The sequence below is a fragment of the Pseudophryne corroboree genome, chromosome 10, assembly GCF_028390025.1.
Source record: "Pseudophryne corroboree isolate aPseCor3 chromosome 10, aPseCor3.hap2, whole genome shotgun sequence".
Taxonomy (NCBI): domain Eukaryota; kingdom Metazoa; phylum Chordata; class Amphibia; order Anura; family Myobatrachidae; genus Pseudophryne; species Pseudophryne corroboree.
Genome location: NC_086453.1, coordinates 291,792,467 through 291,805,425, shown reverse-complemented (window position 1 = coordinate 291,805,425; position 12,959 = coordinate 291,792,467). Strand labels below are relative to the sequence as shown.

The window sequence follows — 12,959 nt, the reverse complement described above, 5'->3', positions numbered from 1 at the left end:
AGTGTGGATCTCTGTGTGGAGGTTGTACGTACTTCCCATGCTTGCAGGGGTTTCCTCTGGGTACTCTTCTTTCCTCTCATACTCCAAAAATATAATGGTAGGTTAGTTGGCTTCTGACATATGAACGTGTGTGTGTGTGATAGGAAATATAGGTTGTAAGCTGTGAATGACTGAAAGACTCTCTGTAAAACACTGCAGAATATATGTGCACTATATAAGTAACTGGTATAAACAATGGCACATTTATAGCCATCAAATCTGACCGTGATATTGCTGATCGAGTCAACAAAACATGATTTCCACACAATGCGCGTTTTGGTTTCATTCTGAATCAAGGCCAATCTGCATTGTGACAAATGGCATGTCACAGATGTACATATTTGTGAATTGTGTGTCTATGATGAAAAGTTAAACTTGGGAAAAAGTTGTGCTTTTGTATCTATGCATTCAACAAAAAGTTTTTTTGTTTTTATAGCCAATAAAGGTCCACTGTATGGTAACCCACACCAGCCAATCAGATTTTAGCTTTCTTTAATTCAGGTTATTGCATGTCTTCACCTATTTATATAACATCCCTGAGGGCTCATTCACACCTATCCTCTGCTAATGTGCACTATAGCTGCTAACGAATGCCCTGAAAACTACAAAAAAAATATGTTTGCGTTGTTTCTTACGGGTTCTTCCTAACACTGCATTCTTAAATGTCAATGCTGCTTTTAACATTTTAGACCACAGCATGACTTAGGGCTGTATTCAATAACTGTCGGAAAGACGTCAGCTTCCGACAGAAATAGGTCGGAAGGGGTTCCGATCTATTCAATAGGGGCTGATTTTTTCCGACAAGTTGGGAATTCCTGACTTGACTGAAAACACGTGGATCGGCGGAATAGCCACCGATCCACGTGCTTCTGTCAAAAATAGGGCCAAAGCCGACAGGTTTTGGCCCCCTTTTCGACAAACTCAATCCGACTTGAGGTGAGGAGACAAGCGGTGCTGCGGGCAGCGGTGGGAGCAGAGATCGGCGGGAGGAGCTGGCTGCAGGTGGACATGTCTGTGGCGGCGGGGGGAGGCGCTGCAGGGAGACTCTCCCTGCAGCGCCTCCCCCCGCTGCCGCAGACATGTCCCCCCGCGGGCCAACGATCTCTGCTCCCCCCGCTGCCCAGCTTACCCCTGCAGCCGTCCCGCTCACGCCCGCCGCCATCTGCACTCCTGGCTGCTGCTGTCAGCGCAGCCACTGACCGCAGCGGCCGTCCATTGAATAGGGGTTGTCTGATCCATTCAGACAACTGCATGTTGGAATGGATCCGACTTTTATTGAATATACCAATTGTTATGCATTAAAGCACGCTACCAATAGAGTACAAGTTAAAGTGAAATGCATGAAAAACGTATAATGAAAGCATGTTTTGCCTGACCTGCATTTTACCCATTTTACTGACGCATATATGTGAAAGAGCCCTAATTGTGACTTCAACAGGAAGTGAGGCCATCCCTGAGGCATGTGGAAGAGTTGCATAAACCTGCTGCGCGTTTCATGAATACACTGCCTGCTTCCTCAGACTTCTTTTTACTAATAGTCTTACAAATTGTTATGTCCTGGTGCTGCGATGAGATAAAATGTGCTTTGGTGGCATTATGTCCTCTTAGTATGCCACCAAAGCACATTTTATCTCATCGCAGCACCAGGACAAGGGCCAAACGTGACTCCAGGAAATATTGGTATTCACAAGTCTGAGGAAGTGGGCAGCAAACCTGTGAAACGTGTAATAGGTTTATGCAATATTTCTTTCACATGCCTTACATCAGTTGATGTTTTCCTATCCGTTACTGTGACTTATCTTCATGTGCGATGAACCTTTAATAAACTTGAAGCCATTTCAGCTGAGTGGTACTGACTATTTCAATTGGTAGGACCTGGGCCAAAATTAACTGATGGTCTAATAGTGTTACCAAACAGATTACTACAATTCATTTTTGTAGTACAAAGCAAGCAAATCTCTCATTGGTCTCTATTGACAGTACCATCTTTCCTTGATAGTTCCCTCTAGAACAGTTTTCATAAATGTCACAATAAGTATGTTAACACCTGCCTTCTCCTATTCACTGTACTAAAGATGTAAATCGTGTTCTAGCATTTTCATTGACAGTCCATCATCATCATCATCCTTATCCGTTTCATATGGTAAATGTGGTTTACGGAGCAGCAATGTGCAGCGCAGGCATTGTGTGTTGGGTGAGATGTTTGAGGCATAGGGTGGAATAGTGCAGTAAGTCAGGGACATGCTATAGGTATTTTGGGATGAGTGACGTGAGGTGTACCAAATTTGTTTGGGTGGCCGTTTTATCCTTCCATTCACATTAAGGGTAGTGTGAGTCCCTTTTGAAGGCTGGAGGGCCACACATGCAGCCCTTGAAGTTGATTGGGTTGCCCATCACTGCTTTGTAGGTTAACGATGGAGGGAATTACAGAACAATCCTGGCATTTTGTAATGTTTTTTTTTTTTTTTTAAAACAATTCTTTTAACGGAACCCATGGATATAACATGTTTTTAAAACATTACACCATTTACCCTTGATGTTGGAGTGTTAATACTTTCCTTAGCTACAATATCGACTTTGTTTAACCCACTAGAATGCTGCTGAATCTGTCCGCTCCCTCTTATTTGCATACTAGAGATATTGGCACTAGGGTGCGAATACCAGCTGAAAATGTAACCAGCAATTCTAGAAAATGCATCTCTCTAACATATGCCAGGTACATACAGAGGTGTAGCTAGGTGCCATGGTGCCTGGAGCAAGGGTATGTTTTGGTGCCCCTTCCCCTGTACTGAATTGGGGGCATGTTAAATTTGAAAAGAAAAAATATTTAAAAAATTCTAAATTGATGACAGGGCTGATTCTAGACCTTGTGGAGCTCAGTTTCCTTTGGGTACCCCCCATGCATAAAATAGGGACAGCGTGCACCAAAGGCGCGCAACAAAAAAATTATATGGTGTGGCTTCATGGGGAAAGGGCATGGCCACAGAATAGTACCAATTCAGATTACACTGCACAGTAGTGACCGTTATTCACATTACACCACAGTAGAGCCCCTGATACATGTTACATAACACAGTAGAGCCACTTATGTTACACCACAGTAGCGTGGCGCGCCCTCTAACTTTTCCGGCGCCTGGAGCTCGAGCTCTACCGGAGCCACCCTCGCTACACCCCAGGGTACATATGCTAATCAGAATATGGTCGTTCATGTGGAAAGGAAGGTGCTCTAAAACAAATCCCTAAGCAAAATACAATGCTGACATTTGTGTATTCCTATTTACATCTACATAAACACAATGTACAATTACCAGCATTTCTCCCAATTTATAAGCGTCTAGAAATACCACAAGGGTTTCTTTACTGAAGAATAGGAAAAGGAAATGTCCATCATTTTGATACAAGAGAAACAGGCACAAATCTAAAGGTTGCCGGGGTGGAAGATAAACAACAGGTAGCGAATGAGCAATACGGTATACAATGTGTGTGTCCTTTTTATTGAATCCCATTGGCACATTCGGGAGCCTTGCGGCATAGAATGCTGAGCAGCACTCGGTTCTCCTGACTCCCGTCATTACCAGTCTACAGCTGTAGAACATTTTATATTACAGATATAAATAAAATAAATGAAAATATTACAGGGCGGAGAATAAGGGAAATATATACATGAGGACAACAGGTCACAGTCATAAATTACAGATGTATTTTCTTTGTGCCCCTAAAACGCAGCTGAATTGACTGAACCTTATAATTATTATTTTAACTTAGCAAACACCATTTTCGGTGCAGAACTTTTACCTCTACGTCATGTTTTGTTCAAAACATGTAGTGAAAAACCCATACGAAACGTCTGCAACATCACACACAATTAAAAGACACTGGTAAAATACTTTTTTGGCAGTTCATCGGGGGGGAAGTTGAGCCATCCGGTTTTTTCCTCTTAAAGTGTGTTCTGCACCAACCATTGGCAGACGTCTGGGGATAGAGGTGTCTCCCCAAATTGTGTGCAACCACAGGTCTTCGCGATTCACAGCGAACCCCTCAATGGTGGTAGCCTTAACAGAAAAGAACATATATTCACTTTCGGGGTACCAACTGGGGTTATGTTGTCCAGTTCATTTGGCTGCTGTGATTCCAACTCCAAAAAACTGGGCTACAAAATAATAAAAAAAAATCTAGCACTAACAATTAATCATCTGTGTGCTCAGGTGATCCTCTAATTAATTACCCTACGGTGAAAGCCACCAGATGTGCCCAAACCTAAGAAGTTATCCCTAGGCCACTAGTCTTGGCTTCTGGTGGCATACAGTTTTGCCATTTGGTTTTGGCTTTATCAAAATCAAGACAATGGTATCTCTATTTTTGGTCTGATTCATCCCCGGTTCTCAACTTATAGGCTCATTTTAGTTGATATCAGATTCTGCAAACTCTTCCTTTATGGACTGTTTGCGCGACTTGCAGTCGGGTAAATCAAAGCCAAAGTCTGCCCAGTCATCGCCTCCGCTACGGTTGGGAATGGTGATGGTGTGCCGTACGCGGAAATGTACTGCCTCCATAACACGCTGGCGCTGGAGCTCACCGGAGCTGCCAATGGAAATGGTGGAAGCGTTACTGCTGGAGCGAATGAGCTGCTGGGCGCCGTAGTCATGGCTTTTGTTCAGCTCCTGGATTCCTCTCCATATCATGGCCTTGTAGTGCTCCGGGATCTTCAGTGCTCCAAGATCCTGCAAGAATGGATGGAACAATTGTCAGTGGCCTGACGCGTAGCCGAACACAAATCTGTAACAATGGGCAATTGAGGCTGCTGTTAAATCTATTTTTAATGGAAACCTATCCCCAGCTCCCTTTTTACCCTTTACCTTACTTGTAGTGGACCCGTAACTGGTCCAGTACAAAGTTGGGACCGATTTGAAGGACGCTGCAAAGAGGGCCCTATGCCAGATAAGAACCACTCGGCCCATCTAGTCTGCCCCTTTTTTACCATATTTGTACCTCAAACCTTAGGATATCCTTATGTCTATCCTACGCATGTTTAAATTGCTCTACTGTCTTAGCCTCTACCACCTCTGATGGGAGGCTATTCCAATTGTCCACTACTCTTTCTGTGAAGTAATGTTTCCTTAAATTTCCCCTGAACCTCCCCCCCCTCCAGTCTCAGTGCATGTCCTCGTGTTCTAATACTTCTCTTCATTTGGAGAATGTTTCCCTCCTGAACTTTGTTAAAACCCTTGATTTATTTGAAAGTTTCTATCATGTCCCCTCTTTCTGCTCCAAACTATACATATTTAGATTTCTTAGTCTTTCTGGGTAAGTTTTGTGATGTAGGTCATGCACCATTTTAGTTGCTCTTCTTTGTACAGTCTCTAATGTATTAATATCCTTCTGAAGATGTGGCCTCCAGAACTGAACACAGTCTTCTAGATGAGGCCGTACCAATGACCTACAGTATACAGTGGCATTATTACTACTTTCTGCTGGTGATTCCTCTACCTATACAACCAAGCATCTGACTCTCCTTCCTCATTGCTTTGTTACATTGCTTACCTGCCTTTAAGTCACCTGAAATAGTGTCTCCTAGATCCCTTTCCTCAGTAATTTCCTGTATAGTGCCATTTATACTATTCTAGCTGAATACCCGTGCTTCACCATGGAATTTAAAGAATAATGCCAATCTTTGTCAGGTCGCATCTCTGGGCTTCCCCAGATTGATGCTGTCAAAATGCTGGTGCTGAGGAGAATAAGCCGCCTCCTTCCCGCCTGTGATGCTGCCCTGATCAGTGCTGTAAATGCTGGGTCAACAGGCCAAGCTCCACCCGCTGTATGTTAAATATGTAAGGTTTGCAGGCTGACTCTATTTCAAAGGGCCCTAGGTCTCCTTGCTTAGCTTCTTGCTCTCCTTAAGGCTCCTCCTTTGAGGTAAAAAGGTAAAGATTTTTGCACAACACTTAAGGTCACTGGGAGAGCTGTTGGTACCCTGCAGTGCACACAGCAGATAGTCAGCAACTGCTTATCAAGCTTTCCAGGAACTGAGCATTGTGTCCTCCCCCCTCCGTGACTTTGTATCGCCGGCACCATAACTCTCCTCTGTGAGGGGGGAATTTCCAATAATCATCTCACCCCTTTTCTCTAACGTCCTAGTGGATGCTGGGGACTCCGTCAGGACCATGGGGGATAGCGGCTCCGCAGGAGACAGGGCACAAAAGCAAGCTTTTAGGATTACATGGTGTGTACTGGCTCCTCCCCCTATGACCCTCCTCCAAGCCTCAGTTAGGTTTTTGTGCCCGTCCGAGCAGGGTGCAATCTAGGTGGCTCTCCTAAAGAGCTGCTTAGAAAAAGTTTTTAGGTTTATTATTTTCAGTGAGTCCTGCTGGCAACAGGCTCACTGCATCGAGGGACTTAGGGGAGAGATTTTCAACTCACCTGCGTGCAGGATGGATTGGAGTCTTAGGCTACTGGACATAGCTTCAGAGGGAGTCAGAACACAGGTCACCCTGGGGTTCGTCCCGGAGCCGCGCCGCCGATCCCCCTTACAGATGCTGAAGATCGAGGGTCCGGAAACAGGCGGCAGAAGGCTCTTCAGCCTTCATGAAGGTAGCGCACAGCACTGCAGCTGTGCGCCATTGTTGCTACACACTTCACACTGAACGGTCACGGAGGGTGCAGGGCGCTGCTGGGGGCGCCCTGGGCAGCAAAGAATACATGATGGCAAAGAATACATTTGATGGCAAAGAATACATCACATATAGCCATTGAGGCTATATGTATGTATTTAACCCAGGCCAGATATCTCAAAACCCGGGAGAAAAGCCCGCCGGATAGGGGGCGGGGCTTATTCTCCTCAGCACACAGCGCCATTTTCCTGCTCAGCTCCGCTGTGAGGAAGGCTCCCAGGACTCTCCCCTGCACTGCACTACAGAAACAGGGTAACAAAGAGAAGGGGGGCATATTTTGGCGATATTTATATATTTAAAGCGCATATAACAAAAACAACACCTTTTAGGGTTGTTTATATACATTTTATAGCGCTTTTGGTGTGTGCTGGCAAACTCTCCCTCTGTCTCCCCAAAGGGCTAGTGGGGTCCTGTCTTCGATAAGAGCATTCCCTGTGTGTCTGCTGTGTGTCGGTACGTGTGTGTCGACATGTATGAGGACGATGTTGGTGTGGAGGCGGAGCAATTGCCGGTAATGGTGATGTCACCCCCTAGGGAGTCGACACCGGAATGGATGGCTTTAATTATGGAATTACGTGATAATGTTAGTACATTACAAAAGTCAGTTGACGACATGAGACGGCCGGAAAACCAGTTAGTACCTGCTCAGGCGTCTCAGACACCGTCAGGGGCTGTAAAACGTCCCTTACCTCAGTCAGTCGACACAGGTACCGACACAGATGAATCTAGTGTCGACGGTGAAGAAACAAACGTATTTTCCAATAGGGCCACACGTTATATGATCACGGCAATGAAGGAGGCTTTGCAGATCTCTGATACTGCAGGTACCTCAAAAAGGGGTATTATGTGGGGGGTGAAAAAACTACCTGTAGCTTTTCCAGAATCAGAGGAATTGAATGACGTGTGTGATGAAGCGTGGGTTAACCCAGATAGAAAACTGCTAATTTCTAAGAAGTTATTGGCATTATACCCTTTCCCACCAGAGGTTAGGGCGTGCTGGGAAACACCCCCTAGGGTGGATAAAGCGCTCACACGTTTATCAAAACAAGTGGCGTTGCCGTCTCCAGATACGGCCGCCCTCAAGGATCCAGCAGATAGGAGGCTGGAAACTACCCTGAAGAGTATATACACGCATACTGGTGTTATACTCCGACCAGCAATAGCCTCAGCCTGGATGTGCAGTGCTGGGGTAGTGTGGTTGGATTCCCTGACTGAAAATATTGATACCCTGGATAGGGACAGTATTTTATTGACTCTAGAGCAATTAAAGGATGCGTTTCTTTATATGCGAGATGCTCAGAGGGATGTTTGCACTCTGGCATCGAGAGTAAGTGCGATGTCCATATCTGCCAGAAGAAGTTTATGGACGCGACAGTGGTCAGGTGATGCGGATTCCAAAAGGCATATGGAAGTATTGCCATATAAAGGAGAGGAATTATTTGGGGTTGGTCTATCGGATCTGGTGGCCACGGCAACTGCCGGCAAATCCACTTTTTTACCTCAGACCCCCTCCCAACAGAAAAAGACACCGTCTTTTCAGCCGCAGTCCTTTCGCTCCTATAAAAACAAGCGGGCAAAAGGACAGTCTTATCTGCCACGAGGCAGAGGAAAGGGTAAGAGAGGGCAGCAAGCAGCCCCTGCCCAGGACCAGAAGCCCGCCCCGGGTTCTACAAAGCCATCAGCATGACGCTGGGGCTTTACAAGCGGACTCAGGAGCGGTGGGGGGTCGACTAAAGATTTTCAGCAATCAGTGGGCTCGCTCACAGGTGGACCCGTGGATCCTGCAGATAGTATCTCAGGGTTACATGTTGGAATTCGAAAGATCTCCCCCTCGCCGTTTCCTAAAGTCTGCTTTACCAACGTCTCCCTCAGAAAGGGCGACGGTATTGGAAGCCATTCACAAGCTGTATTCTCAGCAGGTGATAGTCAAGGTACCCCTCCTACAACAGGGAAAGGGGTATTATTCCACACTATTTGTGGTACCGAAGCCGGACGGTTCGGTAAGACCTATTCTAAATCTGAAATCCTTGAACCTGTACATACAGAAATTCAAGTTCAAGATGGAGTCACTAAGAGCAGTGATAGCGAATCTGGAAGAAGGGGACTTCATGGTGTCCCTGGACATAAAAGATGCTTATCTGCATGTCCCAATTTACCCCTCACACCAAGGGTATCTCAGGTTCGTGATACAAGACTGTCATTATCAGTTTCAAACGCTGCCGTTTGGTTTGTCCACGGCACCTCGGGTCTTTACCAAGGTAATGACCGAAATGATGGTTCTTCTACGAAGAAAAGGCGTATTAATTATCCCTTACTTGGACGATCTCCTGATAAGGGCAAAGTCCAGAGAACAGCTGGAAGTCGGTGTAGCACTAACCCAAGTAGTGCTTCAACAACACGGGTGGATTCTGAATCTTCCAAAATCTCAATTGTCCCCGACAACACGTCTGCTGTTCCTGGGAATGATTCTGGACACGGTTCAAAAAAAGGTGTTTCTCCCGGAGGAGAAAGCAAGGGAGTTATCCGAACTTGTCAGGAACCTCCTAAAACCAGGAAATGTGTCAGTACATCAATGCACAAGAGTCCTGGGAAAGATGGTGGCTTCTTACGAAGCAATTCCATTCGGCAGATTCCATGCACGAATATTTCAGTGGGATCTGCTGGACAAATGGTCCGGATCGCATCTGCACATGCATCAGCGGATAACACTGTCACCAAGGACAAGGTTGTCTCTCCTGTGGTGGTTGCAGAGTGCCCATCTGTTAGAGGGCCGCAGGTTCGGCATACAGGACTGGGTCCTGGTGACTACGGATGCCAGCCTACGGGGCTGGGGAGCAGTCACACAGGGAAGAAACTTCCAGGGTGTATGGTCAAACCTGGAGACGTCTCTTCACATAAATATACTAGAGCTAAGAGCGATCTACAATGCTCTAAGCTTGGCGAAACCGCTGCTTCAGGGTCAGCCGGTGTTGATCCAGTCGGACAACATCACGGCAGTCGCCCACGTAAACAGACAAGGCGGCACGAGAAGCAGAAGAGCAATGACAGAAGCTGCAAGGATTCTTCGCTGGGCGGAAAATCATGTCATAGCACTGTCAGCAGTGTTCATCCCGGGAGTGGACAACTGGGAAGCAGACTTCCTCAGCAGACACGACCTTCACCCGGGAGAGTGGGAACTTCATCCGGAAGTTTTCCACATGATTGTGAACCATTGGGAAAAACCAAAGGTGGACATGATGGCGTCTCGCCTCAACAAAAAACTGGACAGATATTGCGCCAGGTCAAGAGACCCTCAGGCAATAGCTGTGGACGCTCTGGTAACACCGTGGGTGTACCAGTCAGTGTATGTGTTTTCTCCTCTGCCTCTCATACCAAAGGTACTGAGAATTATACGGAAAAGGGGAGTAAGAACAATACTAGTGGCTCCAGATTGGCCAAGAAGAACTTGGTATCCGGAACTTCAAGAGATGCTCACGGAAGATCCGTGGCCTCTACCTCTAAGAAGGGATCTGCTTCAGCAGGGACCTTGTATGTTCCAAGACTTACCGCGACTGCGTTTGACTGCATGGCGGTTGAACGCCGGATTCTAAAAGAAAAGGGCATTCCAGAGGAAGTTATTCCTACCTTGATTAAAGCTAGGAAGGAAGTGACCGCACAACATTATCACCGCATTTGGAGAAAATATGTTGCGTGGTGTGAGGCCAAGAAGGCCCCAACGGAAGAATTTCAATTGGGTCGATTCCTACATTTCCTGCAGGCAGGATTGTCTATGGGCCTCAAATTGGGGTCTATTAAAGTTCAAATTTCGGCCTTATCAATCTTCTTCCAGAAAGAATTGGCTTCAGTGCCTGAAGTACAAACTTTTGTCAAGGGTGTACTACATATACAACCCCCAATTGTGCCTCCAGTGGCACCGTGGGATCTAAACGTAGTTTTGGAATTTCTCAAATCTCATTGGTTTGAGCCTCTCAAATCGGTAGATTTGAAGTATCTTACATGGAAAGTAACCATGCTATTGGCCCTGGCTTCAGCCAGGAGAGTTTCAGAGTTGGCGGCTTTATCGTACAAAAGCCCATATCTGATTTTCCATTCGGACAGGGCAGAACTGCGGACACGTCCTCATTTTCTCCCTAAGGTGGTTTCGGCTTTTCACTTGAACCAGCCTATTGTGGTGCCTGCGGCTACTAGCGACTTGGAGGACTCCAAGTTACTGGACGTTGTCAGAGCATTGAAAATATATATTTCAAGGACAGCTGGAGTCAGAAAATCTGACTCGTTGTTTATCTTGTATGCACCCAACAAGATGGGTGCTCCTGCGTCTAAGCAGACGATTGCTCGTTGGATCTGTAGCACAATTCAACTTGCACATTCTGTGGCAGGCCTGCCACAGCCTAAAACTGTAAAAGCCCACTCCACAAGGAAGGTGGGCTCATCTTGGGCGGCTGCCCGAGGGGTCTCGGCATTACAACTTTGCCGAGCAGCTACGTGGTCAGGGGAGAACACGTTTGTAAAATTTTACAAATTTGATACTCTGGCTAAAGAGGACTTGGAGTTCTCTCATTCGGTGCTGCAGAGTCATCCGCACTCTCCCGCCCGTTTGGGAGCTTTGGTATAATCCCCATGGTCCTGACGGAGTCCCCAGCATCCACTAGGACGTTAGAGAAAATAAGAATTTACTTACCGATAATTCTATTTCTCGTAGTCCGTAGTGGATGCTGGGCGCCCATCCCAAGTGCGGATTGTCTGCATTACTTGTACATAGTTATTGTTACAAAAATCGGGTTATTATTGTTGTGAGCCATCTTTTTTAAGAGGCTACTTCTTTGTTATCATACTGTTAACTGGGTTCAGATCACAAGTTGTACGGTGTGATTGGTGTGGCTGGTATGAGTCTTACCCGGGATTCAAGATCCTTCCTTATTGTGTACGCTCGTCCGGGCACAGTACCTAACTGAGGCTTGGAGGAGGGTCATAGGGGGAGGAGCCAGTACACACCATGTGATCCTAAAAGCTTGCTTTTGTGCCCTGTCTCCTGCGGAGCCGCTATCCCCCATGGTCCTGACGGAGTCCCCAGCATCCACTACGGACTACGAGAAATAGAATTATCGGTAAGTAAATTCTTATTTTAACCCCTATGTGGGTGGAATTTTGAAAAATCCCTTCTTAGTGGGTACCTGCGTCACAAAGGCAAGCTACTGTCCAAATGTCCTTATGGTTCAGGTCATTTTGTGATGAGTCAGTGGTATTTGATAGATAGATATATATATATATATATATATATATATATATCTATCTAATATACACAATGTTTGCCCGCGGCTTCGCCCGCGTGGAAATGTTACCGCAATAATACTATTTTCATTGCGCCCATCTTCAAGTTTAAGTTCACTACCCCTTCTCACCCCCCATGCTGATGGGGTCTGAACTTGGACTAAAACGGCATCGGAAGTGTCACTATTCATCATCGCGACCTCGAAAACTATGGATTTTTACATGTCACCCCCTTCCCACCCCCCACCCCTAGAGGTGCTAGGGGTGTCTTACCCCCACAGTATTTTTTATCCAGATTGTAAGTCATACGTGTACCAAGTTTGGTGTAAATTCCTCCATGCATTCCAGAGTTATGCTGGAACAGACATACATATACACATACGTCCATTTTTATATATACACTGCTCAAAAAAATAAAGGGAACACTAAAATAACACATCCTAGATCTGAATGAATGAAATATTCTTATTAAATACTTTGTTCTTTACATAGTTGAATGTGTTGACAACAAAATCACACAAAAATTATCAATGGAAATCAAATTTATTAACCCATGGAGGTCTGGAATTGGAGTCACCCTCAAAAATAAAGTGGAAAATCACACTACAGGCTGATCCAACTTTGATGTAATGGCCTTAAAACAAGTCAAAATGAGGCTCAGTAGTGTGTGTGGCCTCCACGTGCCTGTATGACCTCCCTACAACGCCTGGGCATGCTCCTGATGAGGTGGCGGATGGTCTTCTGAGGGATCTCCTCCCAGACCTGGACTAAAGCATCCTCCAACTCCTGGACAGTCTGTGGTGCAACGTGGCGTTGGTGGATGGAGCGAGACATGATGTCCCAGATGTGCTCAATTGGATTCAAGTCTGGGGACTATATATATATGTTCACAATGTAACCGGCACTCACATTAACTCCACAACTGCCCCGGTGCCGTCCCTTGCTGTGTGCAATAGTATCCAATCAAAGCGGGTGGCACTC

The 12,959-nt window shown here is 46.0% G+C and overlaps 1 protein-coding gene across 17 annotated transcripts in view; it reads right to left on the bottom strand.

The window, feature by feature from the left end:
* Nucleotides 1-1,642: 1,642 nt before the first annotated feature.
* Nucleotides 1,643-12,959, bottom strand: part of TP73 (tumor protein p73) — a 362,139-nt gene continuing 350,822 nt past the window's right edge. For 15 of the 17 annotated variants that reach the window (XM_063943359.1, XM_063943364.1, XM_063943354.1 and 12 more), the window contains one exon: nt 1,643-4,760. In XM_063943359.1, coding sequence (XP_063799429.1) covers nt 4,440-4,760 — 321 coding nt within the window. In that variant the 3' untranslated portion in view covers nt 1,643-4,439. The remainder of the gene's footprint in view (nt 4,761-12,959) is intronic. The other 2 variants (XM_063943365.1, XM_063943357.1) reach the window with 2 other exon arrangements.